This window comes from Pleurodeles waltl, chromosome 4_2 (genome assembly GCF_031143425.1).
Source record: "Pleurodeles waltl isolate 20211129_DDA chromosome 4_2, aPleWal1.hap1.20221129, whole genome shotgun sequence".
In the NCBI taxonomy this organism is placed as follows: Eukaryota; Metazoa; Chordata; class Amphibia; order Caudata; family Salamandridae; genus Pleurodeles; species Pleurodeles waltl.
In genome coordinates this window covers 77923978-77939947 of record NC_090443.1, presented here as the reverse complement: position 1 = coordinate 77939947, position 15970 = coordinate 77923978, and the positions used below count along the sequence as shown (strand labels likewise).

Below are 15970 nucleotides of genomic sequence, written 5' to 3'. Positions count from 1 at the left end.
GCTGCAGGCCCGCTGGTAGCTCTTAATGTACAGGACCTGGGTACATGGTATACCACTCTGCAAGGGACTTACACGGACATTAAATGTGCCAATCATGTATATGCCAAACAAACCATATTTAGGGGAGTGAGCACATGCACTTTAGCACTGGTTAGCAGTGGTAAAGTGCCCAGAATCCTAAACCCAACAGAGCAAAAATCCAGGCAAGATGGAGGAAAGCAAGCAAAAACTTTGGGGGAAGACCACCCTACGGCCGACAGGTATAACACTTGTATTATCAAGACTACCTCCAATACATGTAATCGGATCTGATTTGAATTATTGTGAAACTCTTGTTATCAAGATCTTTTTATTGACAGTTTAAATTACGTTTTTATGCTCAACCCCCTGGAGCTTTGCTGTAGAGATATTTGAATAAAAATATATTTTTTTTTTAATTGCATGCTTCTAATGATCTTACGAGGATTTTACAGCCATTATGAGAAATACATATTTTATCAGTCTGAATGATATTATTTAAATATGAACATTGCAGATAAAGGTAAATACATTTGTTTGTTACTCAAATGCACTATTTCCTTATTTGCATGTTTAGTATACATAACCATGTTTTTAAAATTTTCAGACCTTTGATATGTGTGAAGTGGTTTGCTCTCAAATATGTGTCTGATCTCATCTTGTTTTAAAATAGTCTAATGTTTAAGTTTTATCTAATCTCATGACTAGATTTAGAATATTTGCAAACTTACACCATATGCTTCATTCAGTACTGTTTTCTGTGTTTGTAGTAATTTACTGCAATCCATGTACCCAACTTTTTTGCAGCTCTCTGTAAAGATGTTTTAGGTAATCCTATATGTTGAGATTTGTAGATGTTTTCTAAAGGTTCTGGTTTAAAACTGTTGTATCGCAATATAAATTGCAATAAGTTATTCTAGTATGTTGGTGTCTTATACAGACTTCTGTTGATTTTGTTGTCCTTGGTACTACTTTCTACATGTAGAAAGTGTACTTGTTTTTGACTTATGTGTGTAATGAACTTCAGACGACTATATACTTCATTCATTTATTTTTACTTGTTAGTGATGATTCCTCTCAACTCCATATTAGAAAGATATCATCAATATATCTTCCATACATTGTTGTCTGATCTATCCATTCTCGATTTGACAAAATATATTCTGTCTAAAAAACACCACTGTGTCTCTAAGGAAAGTCAATGTTTTCTGGATCAAAGTTTGGAAAATAGTACCTGGATATTTAGATATTGGTTACCAGATCAAATTGATTCCCAATAGTATTGGCTGATAAGGGGAATTTAGGAATGTTTTATATATCATTGGAAGTTGTTAGACCTGGCAGCTTTTTGGCGTGTCTCCCCTGTCTTTTTGCCTTCTGACCTCCTGGTTTTGGACTCTGTTTTTGCTGGTTTATTGTCTCTGCGCATTTTACCACTGCTAATCAGTGCTAAAGTGCAAGTGCTCCCTATATAAATTGTACTGTGGATTGGTTTATCCATAATTGGCATATTTGATTTACTGGTAAGTCCCTAGTAAAGTGCACTAGAGGTGCCCAGGGCCTGTAAATCAAATGCTACTAGTGGGCCTGCAGCACTGGGTGAGCCACCCGCATAAGTAGCTCTGTAATCATGTCTCAGACCTGCCATGGCAGTGTCTGTGTGTGCAGTTTTGACTGTAACTTCGCCTTGGCAAGTGTACCCACTTGCCAGGCCTAAACCTTCCCTTTTCTTACATGTAAGGCACCCCTAAGGTAGGCCCTAGGTAGCCCCAAAGGCAGGGTGCAGTGTATGGTTAAGGTAGGACATATAGTAATGTGTTTTATATGTCCTGACAGTGAAATATTGCTAAATTCGTTTTTCACTGTTGCAAGGCCTGTCCCTCTCATAGGTTAACATGGGGGCTACCTTTAAATCTGATTAAAGTGTAGATTCCCCTTGGGAGCGGATGGACATGTGGAGGTTGGTGTGTCTGAACTCACAATTTAAAAATACATCTTTTAGTAAAGTTGATTTTAAGATTGTGCGTTTGAAAATGCCACTTTAGAAAGTAGGCATTTTCTTTCTTAATCCATTCTGTGACTCTGCCTGTTTGTGGATTCCCCGTCTGGGTCAGTTTGACAGTTGGGCTGTTCACACCTCTCCTCTAGACAGTGACACAAAGGGGGCTGGGGTGTAGCCTGCATATCTTGATTAGCCATCTGTGCTGGAGGGGAGGGGTGGAGTGGTCACTCACACCTGGACTGTGCCTGCCCTCACACAATTCCGTCTCCGACTCCTTGGTGAGTGTCTGGGGCCTGGCCTGGACAAGGAAGGATCTTGCAAACACTTGAGACTTTGCTTTGAAGTTTGCCAACTTCAAAGGCAGAACTGGGTATAAGAAGAAACCCCAGATTTTTAGAATCTTTCTGGAATCAAGAGGAACCTCTGCCCAGGAGAAGAGCTGAAGAGCTGAAACAGGAGTACTGTCCCTTTGCTGTGTTGCTTTGCTGGACTGGCCTGCAGTTGCTGCTTCTGCCTGAAAAGAGTGCAAAAGGTGAACTTTGCTGTGTGTCCTGCTTGAGAAAGTTCTCCAAGGGCTTGGAGTAGAACTTGCCTCCTGTTGAAAGTCTCAGGGACACCAAAGACTTCAGCTTCCTCGACCTGCAGCACTGGGAACTGTGCGTTTTGTGCTGTTCAAGAGAAGAAACCACTGCGACGCCGCCAACGACGCCACTGGCCTGCACTGTGACCAGCCGACACCGCACAGAGTCGCATTGCCCCGCTTCGCACCGCGACCCTGGTCTCACAGATGCCGTCATCGGACGACTTCACTGAGCCGCTGCTCGCACCTCGACCTGTGGGCCCTGCACTCTGGCGTCACCTGCTCACACCGCAGCTTGGGCATCCCCGACGACATCGCTCCTGCTGATACCGGTGCCACTGCCTGCACCGTGGCCTGTGGACACCACTCGTGAGGAGCACAAAGCACCGTCCCATCCCGCGCCGCAGCCCCGGTCCACCGACGCCAGCACCATCAGCTCCAGTGTCGTCACCAGGCATCCTTGCCTGCACCGTGGCCTGTGGACACTGCTCGTGAGGGTCACAAAGCACCGTCCCGTCCCGCACTGCTGGCTTGGGCCTACCGACGATAGCGCTTCCGCAACTACGACGCCGCTGCCTGCACCGTGACCTGTGGACACCGCACATGGCACTGCCCCGCTTCACACCAAAGCCCTGGTCTCACCTATGCCGCTGGACGCCGTCACCGAGCCGCTGCATGCACCGTGACCTGTGGGCACCGCACGTCGCATCGTCCCGCTTCGCACCGCAGCCCCGACGCCATCCACGCCAGCGCACGTGACTTCATCAGCCCGGAGTTCGAGCCCCGAGGTGTGTGACTTCAAGGGCCTGACGACTCCTGCACCGACTCCGGAACCGACGCCAGCGACGCCGCTCTCCGTAGCTCACCGCGAGGATCAAGGTACTGTTTGCGGGTCTTCTCCGACACCGTAGCTGGCCCGCAACGCTCCGGCTGGCCTGAACTGTTGGTTTTGTTGATCACGATGCCGTAATAGCCCCAGGTGGAGCTATCGACTTCAAGGAACTGTAGTTTTGAGTAAATCTTGCAGAATTCATATTTTTCTTACTGTATGTTGGATTTTTATCGTATTTGGTCTTGTTTTATATAGATAAATATTGGCTATTTTTCTAAAACTGGTGTGGTGTCCTTTTGTAGTGTTTTCACTTATTACTGTGTGTTATGTGCAAATGCTTTACACATTGCTTCTGAGATAAGCCTGACTGCTCGTGCCAAGCTACCAAGGGGGTGAACAGGGGTTACCTGAGCAGGTATCTCCCTTATCCTGACTAGAGTGAGGGTCACTACTTGGACAGGGTGCAAACTGACTGCCAACTAGAGACCCCATTTCTAACAGAAGTAGATATATATGTGTGGTACATTTGGATTACATGGTATCAAATCACTGTCTGTTTTCTTTGATATTCAGCCCTTCTATCTGAAAAAGTATTTGTAACATGACTTCATATTGCAAAGTCAGATCTCTAACCATTTTCATGTATGCTACTCATTTATTTTCCTTTGATTCATCTCTGTGTCCATCACCACAATGGTGCCGCATTTGTCAGCTCTCCTAATAGTATTCTTTTGGTTTCATCATAACCTAATAACTCTTTGCTTGTCCTTATTGGGCAGGTTAAGTGTTGTGTTTCTGGTAAATTAAAGAAGAAATGTGTTTCATTATATTTTCTCAGAGAGATGCACCATTACATTGTCAATTGCTGGATTCAGTGTTGATGGTGCTAGAAATTATCAGTAGGTTGACCCTAGTCTCTTTGTGTAATCTCTTCTTTTAGTTGCATAAAGAATAATCATCATTTAATCCTCCTTATGAATTAAACAATTCTCATTACACTTCAAGTTTGGCTGTGCAATGTGTGGGAACATATGCCGATCTTTCTTGTAGCACTGTAGTTTCCTCTTCATATAACTCATATTTTGAGATATTCACCACTTCACTTTCTTCACTTGCAATTGTCTTTTCTTTTTCTTTGACGCCTCTGTTTTTTGTTTGGTCCACCTCTGAAAAAGTCTCTGATAATCTAGTGACCATCTTATCATGCCAGTTCACTCCAGATGTTGATGGTGTTGGCTGTTCCACCAGAGAGTATCCATTTTCTTTTGAGCTGCTTGTCTCTGTGGTTGTTTTTTTATCAGTCTTTCTTGTTCTTACTGCTTGTTTGCCATATCGGCTATCAGTCTTTGCATGTTCTCATCCTGTCCCACCTCAAACATCCAGCTCCTCTGAGAATCTAGCATTAAGATACCCTTACATTGTCACAGAGGTCTTCAGTCATTTGTCGATACCATTTTCTGCTATTTCAGTACCAAGACCAACATAGTTTTAATGCACATTAATCTTGACCTGCAGCTCTTCCTCTGCTACAGGAGGCCCACATACAGTTTTGCCAATAATTCTTATTCTGAATTGCAGCACTCCCTGCTATTCAATTCTGAATGTGCTGATGCGTTCTGTTCTTTCCATAGGGCTGTGCGCTCAGCCTCTTAAAGAGAATAGCTGTAGGATGTACAGGAATCCAAGATACAGAGGGAACTTGTTCCTCATCACATGATAGGTGGAGTTCCTGTTCACCTTTTGTCCACATCCCTTAGTCTACCAAGTGAACCAACAGTTTATTTTGAGCTTGCTGATCCTTCTAACCAGGGCGTTCAATTACAAATACTCTTTCCTTCTTTGTACAGCACAGAATTTTCATCCTGAATCACATTTCCTTTCTCAAAAAGATTTAGCTCACTCGGATTTCCTTTCCACTGCTGCAATTCAACATATGTGTCTTGATGAGCAAAAGCTTCTCCGTCTGAGCTATTTTGCGTCTATCTTGGATTTTCTTCAGATGCTTTGGATAAACATTTTCAGTGTAAAAGCTACTAGTGCGTTTTTTGAAGTTGTATGCTGGTGAGGGAAATGTAATTTACTGAGTTGACCTGCTAGCTATGTCAAGTAATTTACTTATTATTCGGTTAGATGGATAATCGAGCTAAGTTACTGTATAGGCAGTCAGGCTTACAAAAAAGACTCTTACAGATGCTTGTTTCAATAGCAGGCACACTGGTGGCTTATGGAACATTCTTTCGAACAAAGGAAGCTTAGAACTACAGTGGTATTTGAATTTTCATTTAGCCATTTTAGAAAATTTCCTCCCTGACCATAATGAGCCAATTCCTTGGCTTTGAACCATCCATTTTTATGACAGCAGGTAGTAATATGTATAAACAGAGATTTAATCATCATAAGGTAGTTTGCGATTTCCATATTAGGCTCACAATATCTTTTTAAAACTCATATTGTAAAAGGATTACAAAACCTTTCTTCTCTTGTAGGGGATTTCCATGTAAAGTCATCAGCGTTGACTGTAGCTGTGGTAATACAGACTTTGCGGCCTGTAGAAGAAAAGTAGCAGAAGGGGATGTGGCATGAGATTTGTGGGACGCCAGAATTACCACCGACTCAGGCAGAGGGTCGGGGTGCAGGAACAACGGATTTTGCTCCAGATGGTGAAGTTTTTACTAGAGCCTTGCAGGCGCTGACTTAGCCACAGCTGGTGTAAGAAACAAGTCCATGGCGGGTTCAAGAAGACTTGGCACTATCAGGAACAAAGGCCTCGAAGCTGTGCGCTGATGGAGCGTCTCAAAGATCACGAGGTGGATGGCATTGGAACAGCCATTGGTATATTCATCTTAGCCGCACCTTGCAAAAGAGCCTCCTGAAAGGTGGTTATATTGTCAACGAGGCTGAGAAGAACCCGACATTGTGGGCGAATAGTCCCTGATGGACGAGGACGTATCCCCATGGTAGCATTGGTGAGATTGCGATCTTGACCTATGGTGCCATCTATGACGTCACTTCCTTGAACTAGTGGATGACCTCCCAGATGTATGACCGCCATCATGGGAGTGATTGAGTGACCTAGAGTTTGTTCGAAGCCTATGAGCTGGACCAGTACTAGGCACATGCGACAGTGGAGGAGGTGGAAGCGCCGATGCCGGAAGTGGGGCCAGCTGCACCGAAGATAGTAGAATTCCTTGAGAAGACAAATGCTGTGAAGCAAGTGTTGCAGCCCGCAGAGGCAAAGAGTGAGGAGGAGGAGATGGAGATGACTCAGCCAGTACCAGAGGAAGAGAAATATCTCTGGAATGCTGCAACTCCAATGAAGAGTAAATCCTCCTTCGTTTTGAAGATTTTTGTGGTCTACTTGACTTCGAGGGACCTTTCGACGTCGACCTCTCCCCTCGGCGTCTAGGTATCGATGTTGATCGATTCCTCGACGTCGATCTCCCACGTCGAAGTTTAGGCCTTGATGTCCTTCACATCGACGGCGAGCCATCATCTGTCGACATTGATGAACTCCTCCACATCAGACGCCGATGTATAGAACTCTTCGATGTTGTGTGGTGTCTTGACATCGAGTGACAACGGTTGTGCGATGTCGAATCAGTCTTCAGCCTCGAACATGTCAGTGCTGTACCACTTCTCGACGTCGATCTCCTCGATGTTAAACGGTACCAATAGTGTTTTCTCCCTGAGAAGCACCTCTCAGACCTTCCACGTCCACTGGAGGCTGAAGAAACAGTTCTGGTGGAAGACTGACCTTCCCCTCGCTCAGAGGTCTCACTGAATTCTTGCTGGCGTCGTCTCTCTTCTTTCCCTTGAAGGCAACCCTTCTCCCTGTTACGCAGGGTGCGCCTGGAAAATGTCTTGCAAATATTACAGGAGGCAGGAAGGTGTGATGAAGGCAGGCAGATGATACAGACATAATGGGAGTCTGTTTTGGCCTTTTTCCTACCACAGTGAGGGCACTTGACAAACAGATAAGACATTTTTTGAAGAAAAAAATGCCCCAATTTCTGTATGAAAAAGACAAAATCCAGGAGAAGGAAAAAGACATTGAGTGAAGCTGTTGTGGCTGATATCTATAGTGAATTTTCGAAGAAAAAAACTAAAAATGTTAAGTTCAATGCCCCAGGGTCCTGTCAGCTGGAGCCGGGAAAAAGAACTGAGGTAGCCTCCTCTGACTATGCATGATGGGATATTGGACGTCCCAGTGTTCCTAAAGACACAGTCTCCTTTTTCTTCCTTTATAATGGCAGCCTCTGGGCTGCCCTGCACTCCTTCATCCTTATCTTATATTACAAAAGGGTTTGTGAAAGATTTTTTCTGTTATTTTACAAAATATTCATGCATCTGAGCGCATGCCTCCTTGGTTTATTTCCTTTTTGTATTAACAAGATGAGGAACTTTGGCCACTGTAGCCTATTCCTTTAGGCTGAATAATGATATTCTTAAGTCACTATGCAGGCCTTCCTGAAGAAAGGCGAACATCAACACTAAAAAGACATATTAGAAAACGTGCTCCAGGGTGTCTACTGGTGGGCAGAACCATTCAGCGCTTATGACTATCATAGAAATATCCCTATGAGAGAACTGGAGTTACCGGTAAGAAACTGTACATCAGGATTTCTAAGATTCGACAATCATAGCAATAATGAGGAAAGACCCATTCTGAAGGGTTTATCATCCATAATAAAATGATCAAGGCCAAGAACAGTTTCATCACTGATCATAAAGTTACCTCTCCCAGTGCGTTACAAATCAACCCATAGAAAGGCAAACTTCAAGGCTTTTCAAAGGTACTTCACTAACTAGGAGATCTCTAGGACAGACACATGGACTTCTCTATTTTTATTCAGTAAGGAGTACGTCCTGAATGCTAGACCTAAAGCAATGCATATATTAGCCAAATACTTGCCAACTTTGTCTACGCTGTCACTCCAAACCAGCCATTCTGCTTGGTAATTTTAAGACTTTCCTATCCCATGCTCACTGGCTGCCTTCAACGTAGCTTTGGCCTAAAGTTTAATAATGGTCTGGCTTAACTAAAAGGGAAGCATCTAAAAGGCAGTTCTCAGTCCTCCCTCCATGATGACAGTTTTACAGGTAGTAGGTAGCACAAGAAAGCTGATAGGTGCTTTCTTTCTAGGGGAATTTTTGGTTGCGTCAGATTTAATGCAGGCTTGTCTCTCAAATAATTTCATTTAAAGGACGCCTAGTCGTTTTCATGCAAGTGAGAAATGCCTAGAAACTATTAGTTCATACATAAATACTTTTGAGACTTTGCATGAAAATCCCTAAAATATTTTCTAGTGTAGCTTTTAAACAATGAATTAAGATGCCATATTCCAAGAGGGAGACTTTGTTGCCAGTTAATTTCATCTGGATTCTGCGCTTCAGAAAGATGAAGAATCTTTCATGTTAGGAGTTGATGTGATTGATTTTTACACTATATGGGGCCCAATTCAATAAATGAATTGATCATGTAATTGTTGCTTACATGTGCAAGTCGCATTTTTGGAGTTCAAAGCCACGTTCGATATCCACCCAAGGCGGGGTTGCCAATGTTAAAAAAGATGAATTCGCACAAAAAACTTCATGTGAGTAAATGTACTACCAGGCTCGGGGTGGGAGTTTCAGGAATACCCTAAAGGTTTCTGCACAGTGGCACACATACATGTTCGAGAGTATTCACTGTTTCCCAATCCATTTCCACCATGGACGCGATCTGAGATTTACTCCAGCGCTGCGAAAGGGAATGGCCATGACACGCCCCCAGAATTATTTTGGGGGTTGCGGTATTAGAGAAAGGGTTTCTAATAGGACAATTATTTCAAAAAGTGCATCTGAAATCTTATGAAGGCATTTGTACAAGTGCAGTTGTAGACTAAATATTTTCGTACATGGAACGCCCTTCTCATGTAAGCAGGCAGGATTTAAAAGTTTTCCAGGCCTCATCATGATAGTCATTGCCATGGGTTTCCAAGAATACTCCTGCAAACCTTTGAGAATACCTGAAATTCGGAGATTTTCGTTCATACAGACTGGTAAATCTGCGGGTCCACAATTTGAAATGTATTAAAGGGCCAGGCTCAAAGTGTCAGATGCGCTGTCTAGTCTGAGGAACTTACCTGAATGTCGGACCGCCAGCAGTATGTTCATGCTCCACAGTCTGCAGGGGTGGTGTCTGGGGCCATAAGGTTCGCAGTACTGACTTCCTGGCCAGCTCTGGATGCAGAAGCTACAGATTGTACCGTGCCTGCTTGTAAGTGCATGCTTCATATAGACTGTCTATCGCACTGCTCACTCCGGCTTTTCCCTCCCAGGCCTACAGGAAGTATGCGGATTAATGGGGCTGGACCAGAACAACTTTGAGAATGCCCTCTGCTTCCGCACCGTGGAAACTAAGACTGACAGGGTGACCACCACTCTGGATGCAACACAGGTGAGACTGTGAGGTACTCTGACTGCATATCTGCCAACTCCTCAACTCTCTCCACCTGCTCCCACCCTTTATTTTATTTTATTTTTTCCACCTACATCAGAAATTGCCCCACACCCTTACACATCTCAGCCTTTCTACGAAAATCCTTTTAATTTTTTGCAAAAATGTACCTCTTCTGCAAGACTTTTTGACCAGAACACTACATTCCTTGTTCTCTGAACACTAACCACTTCCCTGGCCTACGTCAGTCATTGTAACCAGACACTTAATTTATCTAGTGGCTTTTGCGTTATAGGCCTAAACCCAGTCCATGATTGCTATGACGCAGCGCTCTACACTTTCAATGTTTCCCCCGCTGATACCCCCTATATTACAGTATTAATTGTCGTTATCTTTTTTGATTATTTTGTAATCATACGAATGTTGTCGGTTGCAAAGCACTGAGTGAGTGCACAGCCCTTGGTAAATATTAACCAGTACAGATAACAAGCATTGACAAAGCCAGTAGGTCTTGTGCATGCAATATCTATTGGCTTTGTTCATTTTTTAGCCATGTTGTACAGCAGCATGGTTGAAACAAATACTATGATGTAGCCAGCGTTGACCACTTCATAGTGCTTTTCCAAAATTTACTTTAAACCATGCTGCTGAAGTACAAAAAAATGACAAAGTCAATAGATCTTGAGTAGGTGAGACCTAGTCGCTTTGCCAATGCTTTTTTTTTTAATCAACTTGAGAGAAAAGGGGTAGTGCAAAGGATGTGGTATTATTCTCAGGGCTGCCAACTTTGAACTGGGGAACCAGGTTCGAATCCCGGCGTCGGCTCAACATCCTGTGATATTAGGCACATCAGTTAACCCCCCTGTACCTAGTAAATGAGTGCTACCCTTTGTAATGTAACTGGTGATCACATAAAGTTCCCCAATACCACTGGGCCGAGTTCGCACTATATATAAACAAGCGACGGGCATCAAGTAATGGAGCGTAAGGGACTGACAGGGCAACAAGGAATGGGACAGGGCAACAAGAGGTGGCGCTATAGGTAACAGGGAAAGAGCGATGACAGCAACAAGCAACAAAGTGGTAGGGAGAAACAAAGGTACCTCAGTCGCAACGCAGCAGAAGGACACCTATAGAGAAACCAACAATACGAGAAAGTTAAACCAGACATGCTGTAACTTCTGAAGATTGCCACCAAAGGTTTTAAACAAGAGGTCTGGACTTCATTAGGAATAAATATACTTGCTGAGCCGAGGGAGCTACCCCCTCTTGTTTGTGGAAGAGACTTATGTTAAAGTTACCCCGAAAGATCAGTGAAAAATGGAGAAGAGTGTATGCACCTATATATCTGTCACACAATGGAGTTGGTATATAAACATGCGTCATTAGTCTGTACATTTCATTAAAATGTGTTGATTACTTTGCAGAGTGAAACAGATATATTTACAGTAGAGGTCATCTACTGGTGAATAGCTGTTTAGTATGTTTCAGTTCTGAATTCTATTCACTGAACCATTCATCAGGTCTGGTGTCTGTACCCTCCTGGGTGGCCGGGCTTTTTGTGTTGGCTAAGGTTATTAATTGTTTAAAGTTAGCATGTACGCTGCCATGTCAACCGCGTCTGATTATCTGTCCTTTGCTTATTCTTAGTATGAAGTTTTACCTTGTAAGAGAAAGAGACCTTTTCCTTCCAATGCCGTCCCTCCTTTCAGTTGTTTGACTGATACGACTCAGAGTAGTGATCTACTCAGTAATTTGGTAGAGTGGCTTTGGAGCACACCATTTCAATGAGAAATCCCTCCTTGAGCAGCTGGGCCTAGAAATGTTTTTGCGACCTGTGCACATGGAATCTTGGAAGCAAGACTATTTTGTAACAACCAATTATGAGGACAAGCTGGGGCAACTATGTAAATAATACTTCCAACTTTATGAATCAGTACATTCTATATACATTTAAAGTTGTAAAGAACAACTGTGCCAGTAACAGCATTCAAAGAGTCAGAAACACATAAAGTTATTATGGCCTTGTCGGCCCTTGTGGATAATATGGCATAACTGCTTCTGTTTTGTGGCATTTCGAAATATTTGTTAATCTATACTGATGAATAAATGTGTAAAAAGCTACGAGATCCTTAATGGTGTTAGGGTACAAATAATTTATTAAACCAGAGGGAGGGAGTTGTAAAAATAAGATGTGTGCTGGTGACGACGCACGCAGTCACACATGTTCAGGAGATTTTATTTTTCTTGTGTGGCTGGGGCCTGGCACGCGCCTTTCCATCCTTCTCACTAAGTACCCAGCCGCAATTAGGTGCAGACGGGATCAGGTGCTTTATTAGTTCCATTTAGATGCACGCTTGGAGCACGCATCGATTCAACTGCTAGCCTTTCTCCTGGTGGCTTCAGAAGCGTATTGCTTACCCTCTCTCAAAAGGCTGCCTCACAGAAATCGCTCTAAATGCATCTTCAGTCACTGACAGATAGCAATAAAGCTACTTTACAAGGATGCACTTTATTTATGCGGATCTGCGTAGAGCGAAAAAGCCCCCTGCAATCCCTGGATGGAAATAGGGGCCAGATGTATCAAGCCTATTTGCGTCAATGCAAAGAGGTATTTTAGGGCACATGTACAAAGCATTTTTGCGGCCAGAAACGAATTGGTTGCTTGCGACCACAAACATTCTTTATTTAAATGTACAAAGCAAAAATTGTGATTTGGTAACACATTACCAAATCATAATATGTGTTAGCGATTCTGTATGTGGAAGGGCATGTTTATGGCGTCCCTCCCAATTACAGAGTCACAGTGGCATGTATGAATGTTTCTTGACTGACTTGCGGTCACACCCCATTCATATTTTACTGACACCTCAAAGGAGGTGGTAATTATTCACAAATGGAAAGGGGTCCCCAGCAGACACTGGTGTCCCCTTCCCGTTTGCTAATGGTTACCTCCTCCTTCTGTGAATCGGCCATTTCCGACCACAAAAATGCTTGGTTCATATGGCCCATGCCCCATTGGTATGTACTAATCCCAAATTGGCATTTGGTAACATTGGTTACCGAATCAGTATTTGGGATTGTGAATTAATACCGATTTGGTATTTGGAAGGGACGTGTTTAGGGTTTGCCTTCTAAATACAGAAATGGGATGGTATGTATTATTGTTTTGCACCGAATACTGGTCCTAGACCAGTAACACTTTATCACCACTTCCAAATTAGTGGCAACCTATTCGCAAATGGAAGTGATCCCATGGGACCCTTCTTCTTTGAGAATGTAAAAATAATATTTTTTTTAAGCAGGCAGTCCCTGCTCTTAAAAAATGAAACTTAAACATTTCCTTTTGTTTAACATATCCAATCTTAATTCAAGGAAAACAAGCTGCATTTCAAAAGAAAACAAGCATTTGCAATGCAATGAGTCTTGCATTTACACAGGTTAGGGCTATTATCGTAAATTCCTAACTGGACTTTTCTTGCCACATAAATTGAAAATGAAGAGTAAAACAGTTGACATAAGCAAGCCGATTCAAAGCGATGCAGCCACATGAGGAGAGACAGAAAAGAAACAAGCATTTGAAATGCAATGGGTCCCACATTTGCTCGAGTTAGAGCTATTGACATTGTAAATTCCTAAGTGGACTTTTCTTGCCACATAGATTGAAAATGATAAGTAAAACAGTTGACTTAAGCGAGCCAATTACAAATCTAAATTTGTGAATGTGGCATCCGCCCATCGTTACTGATTTAACCAAGCGACCCTGAAGCATTGAGTTTGTCACACAGTAGAGCAACAAATGCCAATGGCGTACTGTGCCAGGAAAGCTGCAACAACTGTAAAAGACACCTGTTCCATTGTACAGTGTGGCTAGAATGGCACATGCAACATCAGCAGTTTTATTCAAAAACTATTTTTGAGGAGAGGGGCTCAGAGTTTAAAGTCTACAGATTACAGACAGTGATTAATTTGTGCCAGAAGCTCAAAAACAAATGAAGATGAACAGCTGCAACTTAAAAGCCTAACATAATCTAGGGAATTGTCAGCTGGTATTTTACAGGGCCATGGGTCGTGCAAGAGAATGTTTCACAAACTCCTTTGTAGGAGAGGGGAGCCCCAACTTAAAGAAATACATATATTTTCAATTGAAAGACCGAATGTGAGAATAAAAAGTCTTGCAAGCACTCACATTTCAACAATGCTGTAATGAAGTTAACAATAGCAGAGCAGCCTGAGAGGATTTATGGCCCCAAAAACAGAGATAAGCAGCGCCCTTTGTCGATGTCCTGAGTGCTGGCAGGGAGGGGCCCTGGGGGACAGACTCCAGATGCGAGTCCAAGCAAGTTTCACATCATTGCTTCTAGGTTTAGCTACATTCCTCTAGAAAGGGCATATTGTGGCTTTCTTGAGCAGCGAGCTAAACCACCAGGTGTTTCTTTTGTCAAACAAGCTCATTTAAGGAGCCAGAGGTAAACGAGGACAGCACTGGAATAAAGTCAAAAGAAATACAAATGTCAGCAACATGGAAGGAGGTGGGAGGAACGGAATGCTGCAATAAAACGCAGGCAGCTGCCAGCCTAAAATACCCACATTGAAAGGGGATCACCAAAGAAATAACAAAAATAATCTGTCACAGCACAGATAAAGAAACCAAAAGGAGGGAGAGAAAGGCAAAACGGACCACTAGCGAGCAAGAATTTTTAAAGGACACTGCAACCAACAAATGAAATCCCTTTAAGCCATAAGAAGTATACCAAAAGGAGGGAGAGAAAGGCAGAACGGACCACTAGCGAGCAAGAATTTTTAAAGGACACTGCAACCAACAAATGAAATCGCTTTAAGCCAAAAGAATTATACTAAAAGTATACAAGAGGTCGAACACTTACGTCGACCTAAAAAATACTTTTTTTAAAAGCAATCACAGACATGGTGGTCTACTGAACTCAGCAGACCACCATTCTTTTAATGGTTGCAAAACCTAATGGGTCACAAGTTGTGACCTACCTCAATATTCATGAGATAGGTTGATGTGCAACCTATTAGGCATCGCTATTTGGAAATAAAAAGATTCATACATTAAGAATACTGATTTCCTAATTGCTATTCAAAGTTAATTCCAATTAGGAAATCCTTATTCCCCATGTTGGTGCATACTGCCCTTAGTCTTTACCTTGCCAACCAGTACCCCATCTTGTCTTCCACTATCTTGCCCATTATTAATATGCATTTCACCATTAGCTGAACGCCATTAACTTGTTCATCCTGCAACTGTATCACTGACATTAAACCTATCCCTTACTCAAACGGTAATCTAAACTGTTCTGTTACTCCACTACCAATCTCACCCCTAAATCTTTCCTTTATCCTTATCGTCATCATAATTTTTGCCCTAATCGTGAACCTATCCCTTATCGTTATCTTTGCAATTTTCCAAATTGTAAACTTTCTTGCTTTATTTACCTCAATAAAGCAAATAATTTGTATTAAAGATGCTGTGGACCACATCATTCTGTGGAGGGTGATTCCTTTCACCAACAGACAGTGCACTGTCAGCTGCATTGTTATGTCTTTAGTTCTAGGTACACGTGGGAACAAGATTCATGTTTATCACTACACTGATCTACCCACCACCCATTTACTGCAGTAGTTCGACTGTCAAAGTCATTATTAATGATAATGCCTTCAATTCCATAGTCAGCAGTTGTAACCCTTGAGCACAAAAAAGTTTTTAGTGATAAAAATGAGTGCCAGGGTCCAACACACCACCTGCAACCACCCGCATACATTTTGTATTTGGCGCTTTTCAGGAAGGCAACAGGCATTTTTTCCAAGATTATAAGGACAAGAGATGTCAGTGTCCTGAATGTAGTGATTTAAGCACTGGAGTGAACCTTCTCTGTGGGGCCGCTGAGCCTACCCAACCTTTCCCTATGTAGATGCACACAATGTAGTGTTTCCCCGATCCTGCTAGGAAGTCAGTTGTAGACTCAGATGGTTAGAAACCGGCCCTTGCCTAGACATGTGAACTACTTGGAACATGATGGGACAGATGAGTTTTACATAAGGGATACAGTAGTCTAGACCTTCAGAACTAGGTAC

General features: G+C 42.8%; 1 protein-coding gene across 2 annotated transcripts in view; it reads left to right on the top strand.

Moving 5' to 3' along the window:
• The window catches only part of MYO1A (myosin IA), a 239212-nt gene that overhangs the window by 112825 nt on the left and 110417 nt on the right, over positions 1–15970 (top strand). For both annotated transcript variants that reach the window (XM_069230771.1, XM_069230772.1), the window contains exon 11: positions 9753–9871. In XM_069230771.1, coding sequence (XP_069086872.1) covers positions 9753–9871 — 119 coding nt within the window. The remainder of the gene's footprint in view (positions 1–9752; positions 9872–15970) is intronic.